The sequence below is a fragment of the Ruditapes philippinarum genome, unplaced genomic scaffold (genome assembly GCF_026571515.1).
Source record: "Ruditapes philippinarum isolate M1 unplaced genomic scaffold, ASM2657151v2 ctg1213_1_1_1_1, whole genome shotgun sequence".
In the NCBI taxonomy this organism is placed as follows: Eukaryota; Metazoa; Mollusca; class Bivalvia; order Venerida; family Veneridae; genus Ruditapes; species Ruditapes philippinarum.
In genome coordinates this window covers 249,333-273,401 of record NW_026865813.1, presented here as the reverse complement: position 1 = coordinate 273,401, position 24,069 = coordinate 249,333, and the positions used below count along the sequence as shown (strand labels likewise).

At 32.3% G+C, this 24,069-nt stretch overlaps 1 protein-coding gene across 2 annotated transcripts in view; it reads left to right on the top strand.

Annotated features, from left to right (window-relative positions):
* The first annotated feature begins 244 nt into the window (after positions 1–244).
* LOC132730401 (ceramide transfer protein-like) overlaps positions 245–24,069 on the top strand; it is a 34,749-nt gene continuing 10,924 nt past the window's right edge. Inside the window, exons 1-10 of one of the 2 annotated variants that reach the window (XM_060716315.1) lie at positions 245–627; positions 1,034–1,258; positions 1,629–1,761; positions 3,137–3,235; positions 8,350–8,504; positions 9,037–9,141; positions 12,006–12,092; positions 14,552–14,626; positions 18,325–18,492; positions 23,218–23,283. In XM_060716315.1, coding sequence (XP_060572298.1) covers positions 391–627; positions 1,034–1,258; positions 1,629–1,761; positions 3,137–3,235; positions 8,350–8,504; positions 9,037–9,141; positions 12,006–12,092; positions 14,552–14,626; positions 18,325–18,492; positions 23,218–23,283 — 1,350 coding nt within the window. In that variant the 5' untranslated portion in view covers positions 245–390. The remainder of the gene's footprint in view (positions 628–1,033; positions 1,259–1,628; positions 1,762–3,136; positions 3,236–8,349; positions 8,505–9,036; positions 9,142–12,005; positions 12,093–14,551; positions 14,627–18,324; positions 18,493–23,217; positions 23,284–24,069) is intronic. The other variant, XM_060716316.1, reaches the window with a different exon arrangement.

The window sequence follows — 24,069 nt, the reverse complement described above, 5'->3', positions numbered from 1 at the left end:
CTATTCATTATTATTATTATTATTATTTTATTATTATTATTATTATTATTATTATTATTATTATTATTATTATTATTATTATATTATTATTATTATTATTTGCTTTTCTGTACCACAGAAAATATAGGATTTATATTAATATAAATCAACTATTCCCGCAAAAAATAAGTGACTGTCATTTAGATAGGACAGGTCGGTTTGGACCGGCACATTACGGGGCATGTTCAAGCTCATAGGTGTCGCTTACATCTGATTTCCGGTTGTGAAGTGAATCACCGACGCAAGATTTGACAGGGAAACACCTTCTTCTAGTTTATTTTCATATTTATATGAAACCATGGATTAAATCGTTTTAATTTTGTTTTAAAATATTTGCATCCAATTATAGACATGTCAGAAGACAAGATTGACGCTTTGTCTATCACTGACGATGAAGGCGATGATTCCGAGGACGAACTTAGGAATATCGAGAAGAAAGGGGTGCTTAGCAAATGGACAAACTATTTACATGGTTGGCAAGATAGATACATTGTCTTAAAAGATGGAACGCTTAGTTACTATAAGTCAGAAAACGATCTTGCTTTTGGATGCAGAGGAGCAGTTAGTCTTACACGTGCATCTGTTACGGTAAATTATTAATAATTTGGATATTTTATCTAACTTGTTGGTAAACAGGTTAAGGGAAATTATGGTAAACAGGTTAAGGGAAATTCTATTCTATTGCACTATCCATACAAATTCTCTGGCTTGAAAACAATAGATTAAACTGTTTGCACAGTTGGCTATCGCTGTTGAAAAAGTGAAAAACGTATCAATATTATAGTATCACAAGAGTTTGGTTTTATCACGACACACTAATTTGTGATATTCACATATTGAATGATATTCAAACGCAGTTTGTAATGTTTAAGTCTTTCTTTGTAAACATCCACTTTATCATTAATTAGAAATGTTTCAAATCTGTTTATTCTGTTGTACCACCTTACATACTTACTAGTAGATTTTGACTAGAACATATTTGAATCTCTTGCAGCCACATCAGTTTGATGAGTGCCGTTTTGATGTTGCTGTAAATGACTCAGTATGGTATCTTAGAGCTGAAAGTGAGGATGAGCGACAAGTGTGGATTGATGTTATAGATAACCACAGACAGACAGAGTCAGGATATGGTAGTGAAAGTAACCTTCGTAGACACGGATCTCTTATCTCGCTTACATCAGGAACTAGTATGTCAACAGCATCAACATCATCATTTAAGGTAATTTATTAGAGTATCAAGATAAAAACCAACTTGTCAACTCAACAAATTTTAAGAAAAGAGGAACCATAAAGTGATATTTTGCTATAACCACTAGGCCACTGGTCCTTTTGACTTTATAATATTTATTGTCACTGTACAGTGTGATTACTATCATGTATAAAATGAACCTTAATACATTCAAGTTAATTGCATACTTTCCATATGATCCAATTCACTTTAAAGTTGCTTTAAAATGCATTATCTCTTGTATATACATTGTATATGTTACTGTTATTATGTATCATTGTATGTGTTATTAGATAGACAGAATTGTTGTTGTATTTTGTTTTTGTTTTAATATTGAAAAAAATGTATTTTATGTTGACAGAGAGGTCGAGGTCTAAGAGAGAAATTGATGGAGATGGAGACATTCCGAGATATCCTCTGTAGGCAGATAGAAACTCTCCAGAGTTATTTTGACAGTTGTGCTTCCGCAGTTACCCATGGAACAATCAGTGATTGTAAGTTATAATAAACCTTGTTTTAAGAAAAAAAATATTATGTCCGTGGCTGAGAGGTTATGGTAGTTGACTTTTCTAACCACCGTGCCCCTTTATACCGCTGTGGGTTCCAATCCCAACAATGGCTTTGGATTCTTTCATGTCAGGAAGCTATCCAGCTAGCTTACAGAACATTGGTTGTTCTGGTTGTTCTACACAGGTGCCTGAATTAATGCATGGAAGGTCACATGATATCTTCCTTATCAGTAAAGCTTGAAAGGCGCCAAATGGACTATACTGCGTTTGTGTGATGTAAAACCCAACCAATATAAAATAAAAAAACATCATACTTCTTGTATGTTATCTGTATTCTAGTTTATAATTTTTAGCTTGACTGTTTTAGAAATGCTATTTATCTGTGTGACTGTGTTAGTGTAATGTTTTAATAGATGATACAATATCATAATGGGTATCTCATCAGTCACTGAAGGTATTAGTTGAAACTCCATCTGTCCAAGTCCCATAAGTCTAGTATGGATTTTGATTGAATTATTACCTTTTGTGACCTTTAAAATTAATTTCTGGTTTTAGTTATGCATGCAAAACAGCAGACATATTCAGTTGATACTTAACAGTTACATATTCGGAACATACATGAAGGTCATGTCTGAGGACAAAAACTCTGGCATGAACTTTTGTCTGAATTTTATGTGTCAGGGACAATTTCTGGTTGATGGTTGAAGTTTTAGGATGCAAGATGAATAACCATTCATAGTTGTGGTTCACTTTTAAAGACCCATAACTCTAGCTTAAAGTTTTATGTTCATGTATTGCCCTTTAGTAATCTTAGAAAATGATCCTGGGTAAAGTTTTAAGGGCAACATTAATATCCAAAAGTACTGATTTCATTCACTTGAAAATTCTTACATGTCTTCTTAATTATACAGTGAAGACATATAGCCAAGAACAATAACCCTGTCATTGATTTTGTTTAAATTATAGTTCTTTTAGCATAGGAGATTAAAACTACATGTAAGTCATGGATTTTAAATAAAAATTTTCCTTTTATGAATGACTACAATATCCAGGCTCTTGTTTTACTATCAGGCACCGAGAATAGTCAAGTGGGCTATTGAAGATCTCACATGTCTTTTGGTCATAATTGTAGGTCACTGACTAAATCCCTATATTCTGGCATGCATTGTTTCTGACTTTTCACATTTTGTGAACTTTGAAAAAATCCTGCATGGCCCTGAGTTATTAATAGCTTTGAGCATGTTGTCTACCTTAAGTAGCTTTTGTTTGAAATTTTTAACCTCAGTATCAGGCATATTGAGATTTTGTTCTCTTTTTATAGTTACATAAAACATATAAATGTTTTGTTTTCTATTTATAGTAACAGAGGATGACATTGGAGATCCTGATGACCTTGACCATGGAGATGATCATCAACATTCAGGGGTCAACTACCCAGGTCATTCTGCCAAAGATTTAGGTAATATGATTTTATAATTGTTCAATATATTTTAATGAGTTATAGGTTTACATGTACAATAGATCTTCTATGTTACATACTTCAATAAGTTTATTTTCTGGATGTGTCCAAGTAAAGTCCTGATTTTTTCCCTACAAATATAAAAGAGTCATTTTTGTGTCAACCTTTTCCATACCTTTTAATGAAAAATAGGTATACATGTTCAGTAGAACTTCTTTGTGTCAAACTTCAATAAGTTTATTTTCTGGATGTTTTGAAGGGGGAAGAATACCTTTATACAAATCTTTTTGAGTCAACCCCTTACATACCTTTTGTAAGTCACAAGTAAATGTCTGTTGTCTGTCCTTTGCTATTGTTGTTGTTGTTGCTGTTTTAAACAACCTAATGCAATTTTATGTGAAAAAACTATGGGAATGGTACAGTCTTTAATACAAATGTACATGTTTGTTCCTAAAATTGGATATTTAGAATTGATATGTGTCTTGTATGTAGTTTTAAAATAAGTTTTATATGTTAAAAGCAATGTCAAATGTACAGAATGCATCAATTAATTGAGAGCAAAGATGTTTTGTTTAATTCTGTGGATGTTTGCATTTTATAGTGGTAATAATGAAAATAAGCGCCCATTAAGCTTTGTTTTTCAATTTCTTAATATACTTTGTAGTGTGTAAATGGATTAATAAATGGCCTTTATCTTTGCATCAAAATGTCTTGTCTGTAACATTTTGTGACATCCCAGGTCATTAAGTAATTTGCCTTTACCTATTCCTTTAGGTATTGAATCAACATCAAACTGTTATCATTATTATAAGTATTTTTACATATTTTTTGTTTTTGTTGTTGTGCAAAATGAAAATAGTATTTTTATTCATAAAAAGTGACCTTGATATCAATACTGGGTAATAATAAAACATAACTAGGAATCTTTTAAAATGTTATCTATACAAATAATCATCCCTGGCTTTTTGTTTTCTATAACAATGTAGGTTATCAAGCTGGGGGTATCATAGACAAAAAAAATTGTGTAATATTTTTGGAATGATTTAATTTATAAGTAATGAACCAGAAACCACCGTAACAAATTTTCTAATGTTTTACTCATTGCGTTAATGTTGTTACTCTAGATATATATCGTCATTTACCATTAAGGCTATATCAGGTGTATCAGATTAAAATTGTGGGTCCTGAAGCATAAATAAAGCAAAACAACAATAATAATAATTGCTTGCTTTGTCTATATACATGATTCTAATTTGTAAACATATTTCCTTTTGATTGAATTTCATTCTTTTTAAAAAAAGTGAAGATATTGTCTTGCAATGTTTGTTTTACCTGTTTGTTAATGTTTATTTATAAGATTAACTTTTTGTTAAGGTCATTAAAGTCATTTTTGCTTAGTTATTTCCTTTATTTAATGCATAATAGTTTCCTTTTTTTTAAAGACTGTCAAAGATATTCACTTCAAACTCGAAATTATTTGTTTACATTCAAGGGCCGGTAAGTCTGATAATCATGTTTGCAGAATTATGCCCCCTTTTATTACAATGCTGCAGCATGAGGTATAGTGGAATGTGCTGTTAGCAAATAGGTCTTGTATGGAAAAATATTAGGTACAGTTTTAAATTGTAAAAAGTTTTTCTTGGTTATGATAACTTGTCCATGTAAGAAGGCTTAGAGGTAAATGTCCTTAACTTCAAATCACTTGCCCCTCAGAGCTGTGTGTTGGAATCTCGCTAGGGACTTTGGACTTTTTCATGTGAGGAAGCTATCCAGCTATCTTAAGGAACATACTGATTACTCCTAGTTAAATACTTAAATTTAGTTCTATGTCCCAAGTTTTTGGTGCAAGTTTTCTATATTAATATGTCAAAGATTTTTTTCTGATGAGAGCCTGATCAGTCTTCTGAAAATGATTGGCAGAGGCGAAAAAAATGCTTCAGGCAATATCTTTCTAAAAATTCATAAACTGTCAAATAATTGTAATAATTGTCAAAGGTAAATAGGTAAGTGACAGTAAAGTGTTTATTATTGCCACTGATATAATAGATAATGTGAATCTAGTTGTCACTTAATACTATGTATGATGTCTTGATGAAAAGTAATGGAATTATTTGGGTTATTTACACATTTATAAACAATGTTGTTTAAAAAGATACAAAAAGAAACATTTGTACATGGATCTAGATGATATTTTTTCATGCAAAAGAAATTTGTTCTTTTACAAGTAAAGAAATATCCATTATAAGTATTATAAAGCAAAACTTAGGAAGTAAACAAACTAATGACCATAGGCCCTTAATAAGGAAATTAAAGGCACTCCACTTAAGGTTGTTTTTTTTTTTAATAAAGGGTTTGGAAATCTTTTTCTAAAATTGTATACCATTTTATGAAGGTCTGTGCAAATATATGCAACTTGTGTGCTTGTGTGCAAAATTGCAGATCATTTGCTCACTCCGTATTTCCAAAATGAATTAATTTCTATTGTGCTAAATGACCCAAAATTGAGGAGCATTAAAGTGCTTTTAACTAAATCAGCCCCAGATGATCAAGATGATCAATGTAAGAATTTTTTATTTAAAATTATGTGTTAAAGCATTTTGACCGCTGTTGAGATTGTTTAAAATATAATACATCATATTTTTATGTTCTTGAAGGTATAAGAAATGTAATCAATTGTGTTGAATGTATCATTATTGATGTAAAGTCTAAAGATATATTTTATTGAGAGTACATGTAGCTATTTTTGAGCAAAACCTGAGTATATACATGTAATTGGTAAATATAAGAAAAAAAAATATGCCATTATCATTTGATATTGTTTAGATGGTAATATTTATAATGGCACCATTAGTGTCCATAATGGCAGCTAGCCAGTTTATGGTAAATTATTCATAAGACATAATTAGCCAATGTTTCTTGGATTAACTCTATTTTCCTCAAAGTAAGCAACTGATTAACTACTAGTTACTCAAGTCACATGTGAATATGGTACGACACTAATGTAAGTAAGGATATATAGTATCATAGCATGGTGCTAATGGAAGCAAATGTTCAATAGTGTATGAGGAATAGTGAACTTTTAGTTGATTTCTGTGATACATATACAATGGATTTGTAAGTTAATATTATCTTAAACATACATTATTCATTCTAGGGGAAAATTATTTTATTTGGATTTTAGACAGTTATTTTTTGATAATTTTAAAGGAGTTTGCTTATCAATGTATGCTTAGATCAAGCTGCCAACAGTATGGAGTTAGGTTTGATGTGCACTGATTGTCTCAGGAAAGCCTGCTGTATTCTTCAGGCTAGAGTTTTGTCATATTCCGTTGATTGAATTATTTTTAGTTAATTCTTTCCTCAAAGTTTTGGGAATACCTTTGTATTATTATTATGGAATTGGGATAACTCGTACCAAATTGTAAAACAAAAATGAAATTTTTAAAACCAATTTGTAAGTTTTTTTATGATGGTGAGTAGAAATGTTTTAAAAGTTCATGTACCTAAAGGTGTATTTTTGAGTAAAAGACATACATGTTCTTGTAGAATTCAAATTATATTTGTTTGTTGTTAAATGTTTTATTTCTGAAAAAAGAAATACAAACATACAAAAATTTCATATGATCAATATAAAAGGATAAAAAAATAAGAATTTTCGCTTCTCTTACATTTGGCTGGGATTTCCTTCGTAAATGGAGATACTGGCCAAATGTCAGCATGTAAAAAGAAGAAGAAACTAGTGAATGATCATTTATACAGTCTTACAATTGTTCTCAACTTTGAAAGGGTGGTAATTTGCTGTTCGTTGCTGTCATGTTACTGTTGTTGATGATGCTGTTATTGATGATGCTGTTATTGATGATGATAATGATGATGATGAAAGATTAGCTACAGAAAAGAATAAGATATGAATGCTAAGATAAGGAAATGGAAATGAATTGTTATCTTTCAGAATCTGAGATGAATTGTATAATAGTTTATTGGTACAATTTAGTGACTGACATGTGTTTCTAAATAATTGAGTGTAACAACACTAGGGTTGGTTTATTATAAGAAATCTATACTTATTGTAATTACTGTGTTGTTTTATGGTAAACTAGGGGACAGTTTTCATTGTGCATGGTGGCAGAGAATGATGTTTAAAGCAGGTATTAAAGCAGTAATCAGGGTTGTAGTGGCTGTAAAAGCTTAAAGATCAAAGCAGGGTGTGAGAGTAAACTTTCATCAGAAAGTTTATTGTATGAGAAATATATTGCTTGTGTGGAAGGCATAAAACTGGTAAAGCTGCCTTTGAATAAAGATTGTGTTGCATGAAAATCCTTTTACAGGAAGAACATACACACTATTAGAATATGGAATTGTTTCAAGTTGAATAATGTTCTCTTTCTATCTAAAAATATATTTGATAAACACACAAGATTAACATCTATTGTAACAAATAACAACAGAAAAATATGACTATATTTTTTTTTTCATGATGATTGGTTTTTTTGTTTTGTTATTTCTTATGTCATTATATAACCTTTATGAATGTGGCATTATAGATTGGCCCTTTTTTGATATGGAAAATAATTTTACAATAGTAACAAAGTGCAATAATATTTTATGCATTTATAAGTAAAATGTGTGTCAGGTATCCAGATACTGACATTCTTGTCCATGGTTTTGACAATGATCCAGCAAAGTTATAGGAGGTCAGTTTCCTACAGACTTGTCCCTGAAATAATGCATGGAAAAACCCCTGACATCTTCCTTGTTCAGTAAAGCTGGAAATGTCACCATTTGACATTAACTGTATTTTTTGGCAAAAGTGAAACAAACAAAAAATGAGCCGCGTCACGACAAAACCGACATAATGGGTTTGCGACCAGCATGGATCCAGACCAGCCTGCGCATACGCGCAGTCTGATCAGGATCCATGCTGTTCGCTTGGTTTTGTCATGACACGGCTCAAATAATGGATGAGGGCTCTTGGATTATTGATACATATGTAAGTTTTAACAATTGAGTTGAATAAAGTACAAAATATGTATATTTACACTAGATACAAGATATGTTAAAACTTATTTTTTGCATAGTAATGTTTTCATTTGTTTTTCAATATATATTTTCAGCCTCAATATTACAGCAGCATGGAGCACATTCTGTGGATTTTAAAGGTGAATCATTCACATTCAAGGCAACAACTGCTGGTATTATAGCTACATTGTCTCATTGTATAGAGCTCATGTCACAGAGGGAAGATGCCTGGAGAAAGAAACTAGAGAAAGTAAGTGAGCAAAATAATGGAAATTGTAATGGCCTGGATTGGAGAATTGGTTATGGTGGCTGATTTTAAATTACTTGTCTTCTTAGTTGTTGATTTAGACTAGTTTGGGAGGAGAACAGTACCTGTCCGTGGAGGAATTTTCTTGTCACTTTCCCATGTATGTGCAATTTCAGGCAAATTCTCCTGCACTTACATACAATGCATGAACTTTTATCGGAACAAAAATTGCAAAATAGTTCCTCTCTTAGTGCCTTACAGTTTTATTGAATGCAGGTTAAATTTTTATTATCATTCAGCATATGGACAAATCAATTTACTATTATCCATGTCTCTGATTTTCATTTGTAAGAGGAATTTTGCTTGTTAATTGGAGAGGAAAGGTTGGGGGGGGGTGGAGAATTGTGGTTAAATACCACAATAGATAGTGAAAGTTGCATGTGAAGAAGATATTCATCTACAAAAGAAAATTTTGTTTTTTTGTATAGTTATAATATCTGGCCACAATTATAGTTTATGCTATATATAATTACAGGAGGTAGAAAGAAGAAAGAAGTATGAAGATGCCTACAAGAACTTGTTAGAACAGCATAACAAGCAACAACAAAATGCCTCAAGATTAGCTGGACCGGACTTTGAGGTGAGTTATTTTATTATAAAAGACCATATCACCCATATTCCTTCAGTGATGTAGGGAAAATATAAGGTCCGTTGACCTTGGTTTTACCGGTGTAAGTTGTAGCCCATGTTTTGGCTAAAAACTAAGTCTGAAAGTGCAATGAATGTTATAATATATAGGTACACTGAAATTTATCATGGATTTCATTAAAAAATACTTGATCTGCAATGAAAATTATGACATGATTATATAGGTGCAATGAGATTTATACATGATTGTATAGGTGCAATGAAAGTTATCATGAATTTCATTTAAAAAAAAAACTTGACCTGCACTGAAAATTATCGTGATTGTATAGGTGCAATGAAAATAATAACATCTATTATATAGGTGCATTGAGAAGTATACATGATTGTATAGGTGCAATGAAAATTATAACATCTATAATATAGGTGCATTGAGAAGTATACATGATTGTATAGGTGCAATGAAAATTATAACATCTATTATATAGGTGCATTGAAAATTATACATGATTGTATAAGTGCAATGAAAATTATAACATCTATTATATAGGTGCATTGAAAATTATACATGATTGTATAGGTGCAATGAAAATTATAACATCTATTATATAGGTGCATTGAAAATTATACATGATTGTATAGGTGCAATGAAAATTATAACATCTTTTATATAAGTGCATTGAAAATTATACATGATTGTATAGGTGCAGTTAAAATTATAACATTATATAGGTGCAATGAGATTTATACATGATTGTATAGGTGCAATGAAAGTTATCATGAATTTCATTTTTAAAAAATATTTGAACTGCAATGAAAAATATGACATGATTATATAGATGTAATGAGAGTTATGACATGAATTTCATTAAAAAAAATCTGATTTGTAATGAAAAATATGACATGGTTTACAAGGATATTAAAATATGATTTGCAATGAAAATAATAGCATAATTTTCAATAGAATGATTTGCAGCAAAAATTATAAAATGATTTGCAACAACATGATAATAAAGGTGTATTGAAAATTATTACATGTATATATAGGTAGGCCTACAATGAAAATTATGACATGATTGTATAGGTGCATATTTGTTAACCCTACAAAATACTTATGTACAAATCATTTATTTAAAATGTTAAAGTTCTAACTTTATTCATGCAAGCAAAACTCCAATTAATTTGTGAAAGTTAAACATTTACAAATGTTCAGTATCTATTTAATATAAATCAAATTTTCATATATAGGTTGCAGCTGACTGTTCAATTTCGTTGTACAAATACAATTTCAACATTTTTGTGTCATTGAATGAATATACATGTATATGTAATGCAAAAACCTTGAAATAGATAGTTTAAGTCTAGCTTTTCTATTTTTGGTCAGAATTTATCGTGCATGATTGATCGATTTATAAGTGGGTAGCACATTGATAGCATAAATATCTTACTTATTGGAGATATCTTAAGACGAAAGCATTGAATGTTTATCTGTGGGGTTAAAAATTAGATTATGCTTAAACTTTTTAAAAGGTGAATAGGTGCTCTGTAAATGATTACATTATAAATGTTTATTTTGAATTTAAATCTTCTCATGTTTTATAAAGGTTATCTACGTAGCATACAGAATAGCATAGATTTAAGGGAAAGATTTAAATACAGTATTACTAGTATGTTAAATCATTTCATAGAAATGTTGTTTTGCTTTATTTTATAAGCGAAAATTTCACTAATTAAATTTAGCTGGAAATTGAAATAGAAGATATTGAATGAGTGTAAGTTCAATACTGAATTTATTGCACGAGTTGAATAAAATTATATTATGCGAGCCTCTATATTCTGTATTATAGCCTGTATTCTATTTATCACATACCAAAAATAAAGACCGTTTAAAGTGAAATAAGAGTAATTTTACATTGACGCGCCTATAGTATAACGTTAACATTTAGCGCGTCTTTACACTATGTTTGTATAACGCTAATGACGTCACGTCAAAATATATGCACGGCCGTGCAATACCATATTTACGGAGTCGCAAAATCGGCACGGGTGTGTGATAAAATGTTGTTAGAAATCTGGTCAGACTTGATTCTGTTGGCTGATAAATTTTAGCTTTTATAAAACAAAAATTAACTTAACAGTCCTATAAATATATGAGAATGTGACATTTTACTTAAAGATAAACTAAGCTAATTCTTGAGTAAAATAATTATATCACAGAAATTTATTGAAATCTATGAAATATTTAAAGAATATATCTAATTTAAAAAAATGTAAGGTTAAAAACACTCACATACAAATGAGATAGGTAAACAATTTGGGAAAAAGAGTTTTTTTTGTCAACTATGTGATCAATTCAGAACTCAAAGGAGTAAAAATCCTTGCAGAACTCTGGTTAAGAATTGTAATCATTTACTTTGATCCTTCTAAAGATTATAATTAGTATACAATGTACATTGAACGTCACTCCTGTACTTTTATTGACTTCTAATCCAGTTACCTCTTCGGCGTGGGTTCGATCCTCGGGAGATGCTTTGGTAGTTTAGCACGGAGGAAGGTAGTCTAGTACTGTTGTAACTCTCCAGGAATGATGGTTAGGAAACTACCCGCCTATATGACTGAAATACTGTTGGGAAAAGGCGTAAAATGAAACAAACAAACTGTACTTTTATATACATTTCAGCCTTGAAGCTTTAAACAAAATATCACAATTTCATTAATAACACTATATCATGCTTTTCTTAGAACTTTGTGTCATACCAATAATGAAGATGGGGCAGAACTGTCATAACAATATAGCATTAGCATTAAACATTGGTTTGATGAAGGTTGATTACATTGTTGTTTTTTCAATTATTACAGGAAGGTCCGCATTCAGTAATAAAGGAAGATGAGTTCTTTGATGCCATTGATGCATCGCTAGATAAACTAGAGAAAGAAGAAGAAGACGTAAGTATATATGCACTGGTTAGACTGGTTAAATTGTAATGTGCTTCAGAAGCAGATTGTTTTGGTGGGGTACTTTAAGAGAGTGTTTTTGCTGACTGTGACATGCCTCTTTCTTAACAATGATGATAAGCTGTTTTGATTTGAGGGAGGAGTTTGGTTAGTTCCCAAGTGGTCTGTGGTTTGTACCTGAGGTTTTAATCCAGCATTAAAGCATGGTTTTTAGTTGCTAAAAGTGTGACAAAACAACCAAACCAAAGAAAAAAAACTGTCAATACAAATTGCCATTAGAGTAAAAACACCATGCACCAGGGCTCGAGCTAGTGGGCGATTCGGGCGAAATAGTCGCCGAATTCCGCCTGACTTCGCCGACATCCTACATGAAAGCGAAGATGAAGTCGCCCGATTTTATTGATCCATTATTGAAAATTACCAACAATAACTGTGAATAACATGTTGTGTGTGTTTGCTTTGTTTACCCTCGCCGCCGGAAAAAGGGACTGTCATGCATCTCAATCAACGCGAAATGTCATTAATCCGTTTGTTTACCAACATGTCATAAAAGTCTAATTAACAGACGCTCGAGGAACAATTAGACTCCGCCCATGGCGAGATTACCGATACGTGCGAGAAACCAATCTTATTTCATGCTTTCCAGTGTTTTATTGTAATATATCAGATGATTATATTCTGATAAACCACTAGTGAAATTTATAAAATATAATTTTCACTGTAGCCGGACTATATCCGAATGCGGATGAAAAGAAAATCATAACTAAATGGAATAACAGGCAGAAATAAATGCCGTCATACGTAAATTGTGATTCTTTAGGACAAGAAAGTCGATTTCACCATACATCATGTTAAAAATGTAACAAAATAAGAGAAATTTAACAGAACTATATTTCAAAATTGATGATGTGACGTCATGATGTGATGACGTCACAAAGGAGAATGCGCGACGTTACGCGGCAAAATCAGTGAAAAATACTTAAAATCACTTAAAAAGCATGAAATAAAAAGAAAATTTATTTATTTTACGTATAAGATTGAAATATATTTCATTCGTGAACACCAGCTATTATATTTTCACTCGTGGCTACGCCACTCGTGAAAATATTGCATCTGGTGTTCACTCAGTGAAATTATATTTCAATCTTACATGCAAAACAAACAAATATCCTCTATGTAATTCACGTTTTAATCGAGGCGACATTATTTAACCAATCATTAAATCGCTAACATAGAACTACTGTAACAATTATTTATGATGGACGGATCAAACGTCAATTAAATTTTCACTATCGAATGATTGTCAGAATTAAGAGGACCGCTCGACATATAACTGTAACGGTAATTTTAAATGAAAGTTATGATAACCTTTTTTGTCGACGAGTTAAATTTGATAAAATTAACGGCGTATTACACTGTATTTATTACAAATGAAGTGAAAATAAAGATCGTTTCTTTCGTTATCTACTTTTATTTTCTTTACAACATATAAGTGAATATGAATATAATGTCCGGCGCAAGCTTTTTAATAGTAAATCAGAAGGGAATAACTGTTAATCCACCCATGATATGATCCATGATAGGAATCAACTATGGCTTTTTTATCTTCATTTAATGCAATGGTTGCATTACATGATACTCATTCTCATTACTTGTTTCAAACTACTTTTAAACAGAGACATAGATAACAATAGTTATAATAATAGCTATCTATGTCTCTGTTTTAAATTAAAATTGAATATTCTGTTGTAACACAAATCCAATTCATTTAATAAGATATGTACAGTGAGTCAACATAATTGCGATAACATACAACAAACATCGATAAATGAATCTCCTCACTTCTCCCTAAAGTCTCCCCACTTCTCCCTAAATCAGCTGGAGGGAGAAGTGACTTCTCCCTAAATTTTGAACCTAGCTAGAGCCCTGCATGCACTCTCTAATTTAGTTAATTACAATTCTATAGATCTTTGGTAAAGTTTTACTTAGACAGATTTTGTTACAAGAAATTAATTTGTAACTCTATACAATCCTTGATTTTCAAGCCAGTGTATAATTATGTGAGTAGGAGAAGAGAATACTGATATATGATAGCCAATGTCCTGTTAAATATAATTATTAACCTTTAAGTATAAATAAAAAAAATGATTAAAAAATTCTGAATAACTCAATTTTATATATATAGGAGTTTATAATTGATTTTGAATAATGATTTATCATACTTTTCAAAGTATGATTTATAAAGTTTCTTGCATTATACTTCAGATTGCTCAAAGATGTTACCTTGTGTATTTTTTCTTTATATCAGTGCTATTTTTATGAATAAAATGTCAAAAAATGCCAAAAAATCTTTGATTTTTACATTTTTCTTTTGGTCAAAAGAAATTATTTCATCCATTTTGAAGCAGTATAATATGAATTTAATAGAGTGACCTTTATTTGTATTGCAGAAACGATTAGTACAGACAAAGGCAAGACCACCCCCTAAGATTCATCTTTCTCCAGAAAACTTTTATTATGCAGAGGTAAGTGAAACGTAAAATTGTGCAAAACTGTGGTAGGAGTTATTTAAAAACATACAACAGAATATTTTGACAGACCAATCTCATATGAAATGAAATGTTTGTTTTGTTGGTTTTTAGCTCAACTTTACAAAGTATATGGAGAGCTGTCCTACTCGCCCCGGCATTGGCGTCTGCGTCCAAATTTCAGATTAAAGTTTTGTTGCAGTAAAATATTTTTCACTATAACTTTGTCATTTCATAAGGTATCAACTTCAAACTTCAAATATATGTTCCTTATCATCAACCACATCTTATGTGACAAGGTTCATAACTCTAGCACCAATATTTTCAGATTTATCTCCCCTTGAACTTAGAATTTTCCTTAAATATACTATTTTTTACTGTTCATTCTTTATTTATAAGGGATCAACCTCATACTTCAAATATATGTACCTTATCATCATCCACATGTTATGTGACAAGGTTCATAACTCTAGCACCAATATTGCAAGAATTATCTCCCCATAAACTTAGATTTTTATACTAGAAAAATGTTATTTTTTACTATAACTTTTTTAGTTTTAAAGGTATCTAACTCAAACTTCAAATACATGTACTTATTCCTTATCATCAATTACATTTTATGTGACAATGTTCATAACTCTTGAAGCAATATTTACAGATTTATCTCTCTGTGACAGCTCTTGTTTACTTTTCTTTGATATATCCTGATCGAAATGTGTTATTCAAATGTACCAGACTCAGCTTTGTATGGCTACAAAATGTATATCTACATGTATCTGTCAAATACTTCGTGTAATTTATGGATTAAAAGATTCTTAACTTTCTTTTTTAGACCAAAAGTTACTTAAATTTCTGTTTTTAGATTGATTGATACTTAATTGACTGTTTTTATATCAATAATTACTAAATCTTTGTTTTACATTAATAGATGCGTAATGTTCTATGCTTTAGACCAGTGGTTACTTAATTTTGTGTTACTTCAGTTTTTGTTGTGAGATCGATAGATGCATAATGTATTAGATTAAAAGTAACATTTTTATGCCCCCGGGCATATAGTAATTGAACCGTCTGTCCCTCCATCCGTCCGAGCAAACATTTTGGGTTTAGGGGCTATATAACGGTAAAGAGAACAAAAGAGAACAATAGGTTCATTCCGTGATCAAAGGGTTTATGGGCAAGTAGCCCTTAAGAAAACAAAGAAAATAACAAAGAAAATAGCCCCTAAACCCAAAATGTTGGAATGTCCGTCTGTCCGTACAAGGTTAACCTAGAAAGGCAAGTTGGATTTTTCTTAAGTTCTACCTGTACCAATGGCTTCATTATTTACACACTTACTAATCCATACAAAGTATATGATCTGGGCAAGTTACATAACTATGGCTCCAATTTGCACCAAGTTATGGCCCTTTTCAGCACTTAGAAAATGAATAATGGTTAACCTAAACCGGCAAGTTGGAAATATCTTATGTTCTAACTTCTATCTGAACTAATGGCTTAATAATTTTCACACTTACTTATCAATACAATGTACATGATATTGCCAAGTTATATAAATGTGCCATCCATTTTCCCAGTAATTTCCCTTTTTATCACTTTGAAAATAGGGCCTTGTATGGTTAACCTATTCCGCCAAGTTGGATTTATCAAAAAATTTCACCTAATTACTTAATTTATTTAATGATATCTTTCATATTTGGTAGGTGGATACCTTTAACGGTCCTCTAATTTTGTGTGAGTTTGGGCGTCTCTAGCTCAAGGTCAAGGTCACTTGTGTAAAAAAATAAATCTAAACATTTCTGCTCATACAGCCTTTATTTTTAGCTCGACTATTCGATAAGAATAAGTAGAGCTATTGTAGTCACCCGAGCGTCGGCGTCGGCGTAACCACTTATGTTAAAGTTTTTATATTAGTTTAAATATTTTCAAAGTCCATTGACATATGGCTTTGAAACTTTGCACACTTGTTCACCATCATTACCCCAACCTGTAAACAGGAGGAGGTAACTGTATCAAGCATTTTGACAGAATTATGCCCCTTTTTCGACTTAGAATTTACGTTAAAGTTTTTGTAATAGTTCAAATATTTTCAAAGTCCATTGACATATGGCTTTGAAACTTTGCACACTTGTTCACCATCATTACCCCAACCTGTTAACAGGAGGAGGTAACTGTATCAAGCATTTTGACAGAATTATGCCCTTTTTTCGACTTAGAATTTTATGTTAAAGTTTTTGTAATAGTTCAAATATTTTCAAAGTCCATTGACATATGCTTTTCAAACTTTGCACACTTGTTCACCATCATTACCCCCAACCTGTAAACAGGAGGAGGTAACTGTATCAAGCATTTTGACAGAATTATGCCCCTTTTTCGACTTAGAATTTACGTTAAAGTTTTTGTAATAGTTCAAATATTTTCAAAGTCCATTGACATATGGCTTTGAAACTTTGCACACTTGTTCACCATCATTACCCCAACCTGTAAACAGGAGGAGGTAACTGTATCAAGCATTTTGACAGAATTATGCCCCTTTTTCGACTTAGAATTTACGTTAAAGTTTTTGTAATAGTTCAAATATTTTCAAAGTCCATTGACATATGGCTTTGAAACTTTGCACACTTGTTCACCATCATTACCCCAACCTGTAAACAGGAGGAGGTAACTGTATCAAGCATTTTGACAGAATTATGCCCCTTTTTTGACTTAGAATTTACGTTAAAGTTTTTGTAATAGTTCAAATATTTTCAAAGTCCATTGACATATGCTTTTGAAACTTTCCACACTTGTTCACCATCATGACCCCAACCTGTAGACAGGAGGAGGTAACTGTATCAAGCATTTTGACAGAATTATGCCCCTTTTTCGACTGAGAATTTATGTTAAAGTTTTTGTAATACCTCAAATATTTTCAAAGTTCATTGACATATGGCTTTGAAACTTTGCACACTTGTTCACCATCATTACCCCAACCTGTAAACAGGAGGAGGTAACTGTATCAAGCATTCTTTTTTACTATCAAGCACTAAGCGACAGCTCTTGTTAAGTTAATGTCTTTCATGTTTATAATAGTCATACCAAGGGAGGTCCTCTTTTTTTCCTTTAGTAAGGGGTCATTTGGGTCAAGGTCAACGATGTCAAAAATAGATTTTTTACACTTTTACAGGTGTATTAACCTTATTCTATCGACAGATGTGTTGTATATTTTGTAGGAACATAAAATTGAGGTATTCTCATTTGGATGGAGGTAGGGGTCAGTTGGGTCAAGGTCACCAGTGCTAAAAATAGATTTTTACACTTTTGCTCATACAGCCTTTATTTATTGACAGATTTGTATTATAATTGGTAGGAAGATAACTTACATGGTAGATTTTTACACTTTTGCCCATACAGCCTTTATATATTGACGGATTTATTTCATATTTGGTAGGAAAATAAGTTGCATGATATTCTTCCTTTGGATGGAGTTAGGGGTCAGTTGGGTCAAGGTCACCAGTGCTAAAAATAGATTTTTTACACTTTTGCCCATACAGCCTTTATTTTATATATTGTTACTGACAAGAATCTGAGCCAGGGGCATTTGTGTTTAACAAACAGGTTTTTTTATTTTTTTTTTTATTTTTTTTTTTTATCAAAAGTCAATTGCTTTACAGATTGTCAGATCAATAGATGCATAACTTTCTTTATTTTTTTCACAGATCAATAGGATAGTAAACACACATATACACCAATTGTATGAGAAAACAATAGAAGGAAAAGATGTATGGGAATGTATCGCAGAAGAGGGAGAGTTGAAGGTTTATAAACGGGAAATGGAGGTTAATGGAGTAGTCCTCGATCCATTGAAGGCTGTACATACGGTCACGGTATGTATACATTTTACTTTACGCAAAACCCTACCAACTGCTGACGTGTTTAACAACACATCTAATTTATTTTATTTTTTAATGCATTTATCCACAATTGCTTAATGAACTGTATATTTTTTTGTGTGTTAACTTTCACTTCTTCAAAAAATGTTCTTGTAAGAATGGCATTTTAAAACTAAATAAAGATATCTATCTTTATTTATTTAATATCATTTTATTTTTAGTCCCAAATAAAGTAGGACGTTGTTTCTTAAAATACCTTTTGTTAGTTTTAATCAACTATAGATCTACTTGGAATAAACTTAAGTTTTATATTGTTGCATAATCTGGAGAATTTGGCTTCTGTACTAATGACCCGCTTATATTCCTAAAAAAATAAGAATATTTCTTGTCAGAAAAAAAAAAAGAAATTTAAGTGTGAATATCTTTATTATGCCCCCATTTTGAAAAAAAGGGGGTATATTGCTTTGCACTTGTCGGTCCGTCGGTCCGTCGGTCCGTAGACCAAATGGTTTCCGAGTGATAACTAAAGAACCCTTAGGCCTAGGAACTTCAAACTTGGTATGGTGATTGGTCATGACCAGTAGATGACCCCTATTGATTTTGGGGTCAAGGGGTCAAAGGTCAAGGTCACATTGACCTTGAAAGCAAAAAACGGTTTCCGATCAATAACTAAAGAACCTTAAGGCCTAGGAACTTCAAACTTGGTATGGTGATTGGTCATGACCAGTAGATGACCCCTATTGATTTTGGGGTCAAGGGGTCAAAGGTCAAGGTCACATTGACCTTGAAAGCAAAAACGGTTTCCGATCAATAACTAAAGAACCTTAAGGCCTAGGAACTTCAAACTTGGTATGGTGATTGGTCATGACCAGTAGATGACCCCTATTGATTTTGGGGTCAAGGGGTCAAAGGTCAAGGTCACATTGACCTTGAAAGCAAAAACGGTTTCCGATCAATAACTAAAGAACCTTAAGGCCTAGGAACTTCAAACTTGGTATGGTGATTGGTCATGACCAGTAGATGACCCCTATTGATTTTGGAGTCAAGGGGTCAAAGGTCAAGGTCACATTGACCTTGAAAGCAAAAACAGTTTCCGATCAATAACTAAAGAACCTTAAGGCCTAGGAACTTCAAACTTGGTATGGTGATTAGTCATGACCAGTAGATGACCCCTATTGATTTTGGGGTCAAGGGGTCAAAGGTCAAGGTCACATTGACCTTAAAAGCAAAAACAGTTTCCGATCAATAACTAAAGAACCTTAAGGCCTAGGAACTTCAAACTTGGTATGGTGATTGGTCATGATCAGTAGATGACCCCTATTGATTTTGGGGTCAAGGGGTCAAAGGTCAAGGTCACATTGACCTTGTAGGTAAAAACGGTTTCCGATCAATACCTAAAGAACCTTAAGGCTTAGGAACATTAAACTTGGTATGGTGATTGGTCATGATCAGTACATGACCCCTATTGATTTTGGGGTCAAGGGGTCAAAGGTCAAGGTCACATTGACCTTGTAGGTAAAAATGGTTTCCGATCAATAACTAAAGAACCTTAAGGCCTAGGAACTTCAAACTTGGTATGGTGATTGGTCATGATCAGTAGATGACCCGTATAGATTTTGGGGTCAAGGGGTCAAAGGTCAAGGTCACATTGACCTTTTAATTAAAAACGGTTTCTGATCAATAACAAAAGAACCCTTAGGCCTAGGAACTTCAAACTTGGTATGGTGATTGGTTATGACCAATCAGATGACCCCTATTGATTTTGGCGTTAAGGGGTCAAAGGTCAAGGTCACATTGACCTTGTAGGTAAAAACGGTTTCCGATCAATAATGAAAGAACCCTTAGGCCTAGGGACTTCAAACTTGAGATGGTGATTGGTCATGATCAGTAGATGACCCCTATTGATTTTGGGGTCTAGGGGTCAAAGGTCAAGGTCACATTGACCTTGTAGGTAAAAATGCTTTCGGATCAATAACTTAAGAACCCTTATGCCTAGGAACTTCAAACTTGGTATGCTGATTGGTCATGACCAGCAGATGACCTATTGATTTTGGGGTCAAGGGGTCAAAGGTCAAGGTCACATTGACTTTGTAGGTAAAAACGGTTTCCGATCAATAAACTAAAAACGCTTAGGCCTAGGAACTTCAAACTTTGTGTGATGATTGGTCATGACCAGCAGATGACCCCTATTGAGTTTTAGGTGAAGGGGTCAAAGGTCAAGGTCACATTGACCTTTTAAGTAAAAACGGTTTCTGATCAATAACTCAAGAACGCTTAGGCCTAGGAACTTCAAACTTGGTATGGTGATTTGTCATGACCAGCAGATTACTCCTATTGATTTTGGGATCAAGGGGTCAAAGGTCAAGGTCACAATGACCTTGTAAGTAAAAACGGTTTCTGATCAATAACTAAAGAACGCTTCGGCCTAGAAACTTCAAACTTGGCATGGTGATTGGTCATGACCAGCAGATGACCCTATTGATTTTGGGGTCAAAGGTCAAGGTCACATTGACTTTTTAAGTAAAAACGGTTTCTGATCAATAACTCAAGAACGCTTAGGCCTAGGAACTTCAAACTTGGTATGGTGATTTGTCATGACCAGCAGATTACTCCTATTGATTTTGGGATCAAGGGGTCAAAGGTCAAGGTCACAATGACCTTGTAAGTAAAAACGGTTTCTGATCAATAACTAAAGAACGCTTCGGCCTAGAAACTTCAAACTTGGCATGGTGATTGGTCATGACCAGCAGATGACCCCTATTGATTTTGGGGTCAAAGGTCAAGGTCACATTGACCTTGTATGTTAAAACAGTTTCCGATCAATAATAAGAGAACCCTTAGGCCTAAGAACTTCAAACTTGGCATGGTGATTGGTCATGACCAGCAGATGACTCCTATTGATTTTGGGGTCAAGGGGTCAAAGGTCAAGGTCACATTGACCTTGTGGGTAAAAACGGTTTCTGATCAATTTACTAAAAACGCCTAGGCCTAGGAACTTCAAACTTTGTATGATGATTGGTCGTGACCAGCAGATGACCCCTATTGAGTTTTTGGTCAAGGGGTCAAAGGTCAAGGTCATGACCAGTAGATACTTTATAACCCTTATTAATTGTTTGATCACTGGGTCAGACGTCATGCATAATAACCTTATCACATGACTAATTGGCTGCTGATAGGGGGCATACATGTTTTACAAACATATCTTGTTAAGACTGATATTGTCCAAAATTCTTCTTGAAAGCTGGTGTAAACAAAGTTTTTCTATTCTCTATGGTTTTTTGTAAATTCTTAAATAAATTGATTTAAATTTTAATATTCTGGATTTAATTTTTATGCCCCAACAACTTAATGGGGTGCATATAGTTATAGATTTGTCTTTGTCTGTCTGTATCTCAGTCTGTCCGTCCGTCTGTCATGCTTTCCATACATAGTCTGACAAAACAGTGGAACATGTGGGCATTCCTGCCCTATGGACGCATATTTCCAATTTCATTTAAGTTAAATAATATCTGCATATATATATATAACTTCATGAATTTATTTTTTCTTTAGCATGATTTTATATAAAGAATAGAAAAGTAGTTTATAAGTATATTTTAAAAGTTTTTTTTAATTTCTTTATTTTTGTATATAAGGCGCTAGATTTTTTCTATGTGTTTGCATTAAGTGTATTTGTAGACGTTCTTGTGAATAAGTTTTCAGCCTATTTAGCCTATTAATTCCATGTTTTGAACCCCTGCCACACCTTAACCTATTGGTGTTGCATGTTTATTAGTACTAATACTGCTAAAAAAGACCTGTGTGATTGTTGGTTGTTGTTGGGAAACTTGTATGTTGTAAGCTAAATATACATGTAATTAACTATAATTATAATCAAACTTATGTTAAACTGCCGAGTTTTTCTTCTTTGGATTTCTCCCGCCAATCTATTTATCCAGAATTTACGTACATTTTTCTTTTAAATTAAGGTATCTTACTTTGATTGTTATCAAGATTTAAACAAACATTATGTTGATTTTACAGACAGTTCATTAGAGATGTCAGATGTGCTGTTAGATAGACAGCAGAAGTTGCTGTTCTTGTTGTGTGTTGCTATTAAATATTCTAATTTTGCGTTTTTGATCTTTTCCCGTTGTTTTTCACAAAAAGAGATTACTGTCTTTACATTTTTGTGTGTAACCAGGGTGATACCATGACATTTATGATGATTGAAGTTCATCTACAAGAGCTTTATCTCAAAGTGATTTACAACCTTATGAATTACAGAACATCATAAAAACAACTTTTTACCATTGTTACATACAAGCTAGTTTAAGGTTGATGTAGTTACTTTTCACTGTTACGTAGCAATTATTACCTCCCCTGGCCATCATTTTGGGGGTCATTTCCAATATATAATATGCTTAAGATAAGGTAAAAATCTCTAGTAATTCTATCATCTTCATGAAAACTGATAAAAAAAATCTTTTACATATCTGTGCTTTAAAAATATTTTGGCTGCATATATGTAACATAATTTGACAATTGACATAAATCAGCTGTTTATATTAATTTTTCATATTTTGTTAGTTATATTATATAGAATGTTGATCCCCAAAATGGCTGCCACTTTTGGCAAGGGAGGTAAACATTGTTGAAATTGGGAACTATCCATAATCAATATAAGGACTATACTGTACATATAATTGTGTATGTATGTGTTTGTATGTTTATCTCTAGGATAGTATAGAGGAAGTATTATCTAGGTCAGATACGGTTGCATTACGATCAACCAGTACATACAAGGTAACAAAAAAAACCCAAATATTTCAGACTAACCTTATACATTAAACAAAATTTTTCAAGGGTGGCACTTGCACTGAACATGTTACAATTTTTAACTGGAAATTGAATCGTGATTGCACGGGAGGTTAATTGCCTCCTCAGATTATTGTCAGTAAAACGAACAAGATCTCCCCATTTAGAAAAATTGTTCAAAGCCCTCAGAGTTTTGTAAAATGATAAACATATCAGTAATTTTTTACTAAAATAAATAAGAACTTTCAATCTTTTGTAAAATGATCAAAAGCTCACCATTTGTTTTGGAAAATGAGCAAAATCCCAACAATTTTTCTAGGCAAATGGACATAAGTCCCTCTTTTTAATGTTAAATAAACAAAAGCTGCCCCAGTTTTTAGTAAAATGAACAAACAAACAAAATTTTAGTAACATGAAAAGCCCCACAATTTTAGTACATGTAAAATGAAAAACCCAACTGTTTTAAATAAATTATGGAACAAAAGCCTCTCTATATGACTAAAAGTTTCTGCATTCAAATATCATCAATACTATTTTATAATGATAATAACCTTGTATACTGGTAATCTAATTTTCTACATGATAATGTTTTTGCCTACCCTTGTTCTTCAGAAAGGAGATTAGGTCATTGTGGTGTCAACAGATTTAAAGTTTTTCTTCCCCGACAACTTTACCGATAGCAATTATTTATTGATCTAAGTGTTTGGTTCATGTTTGGATTTTAATCATAGTGATGAAAAAGAATATTTGTTTTAGTGGTAGTATGATTTTTGC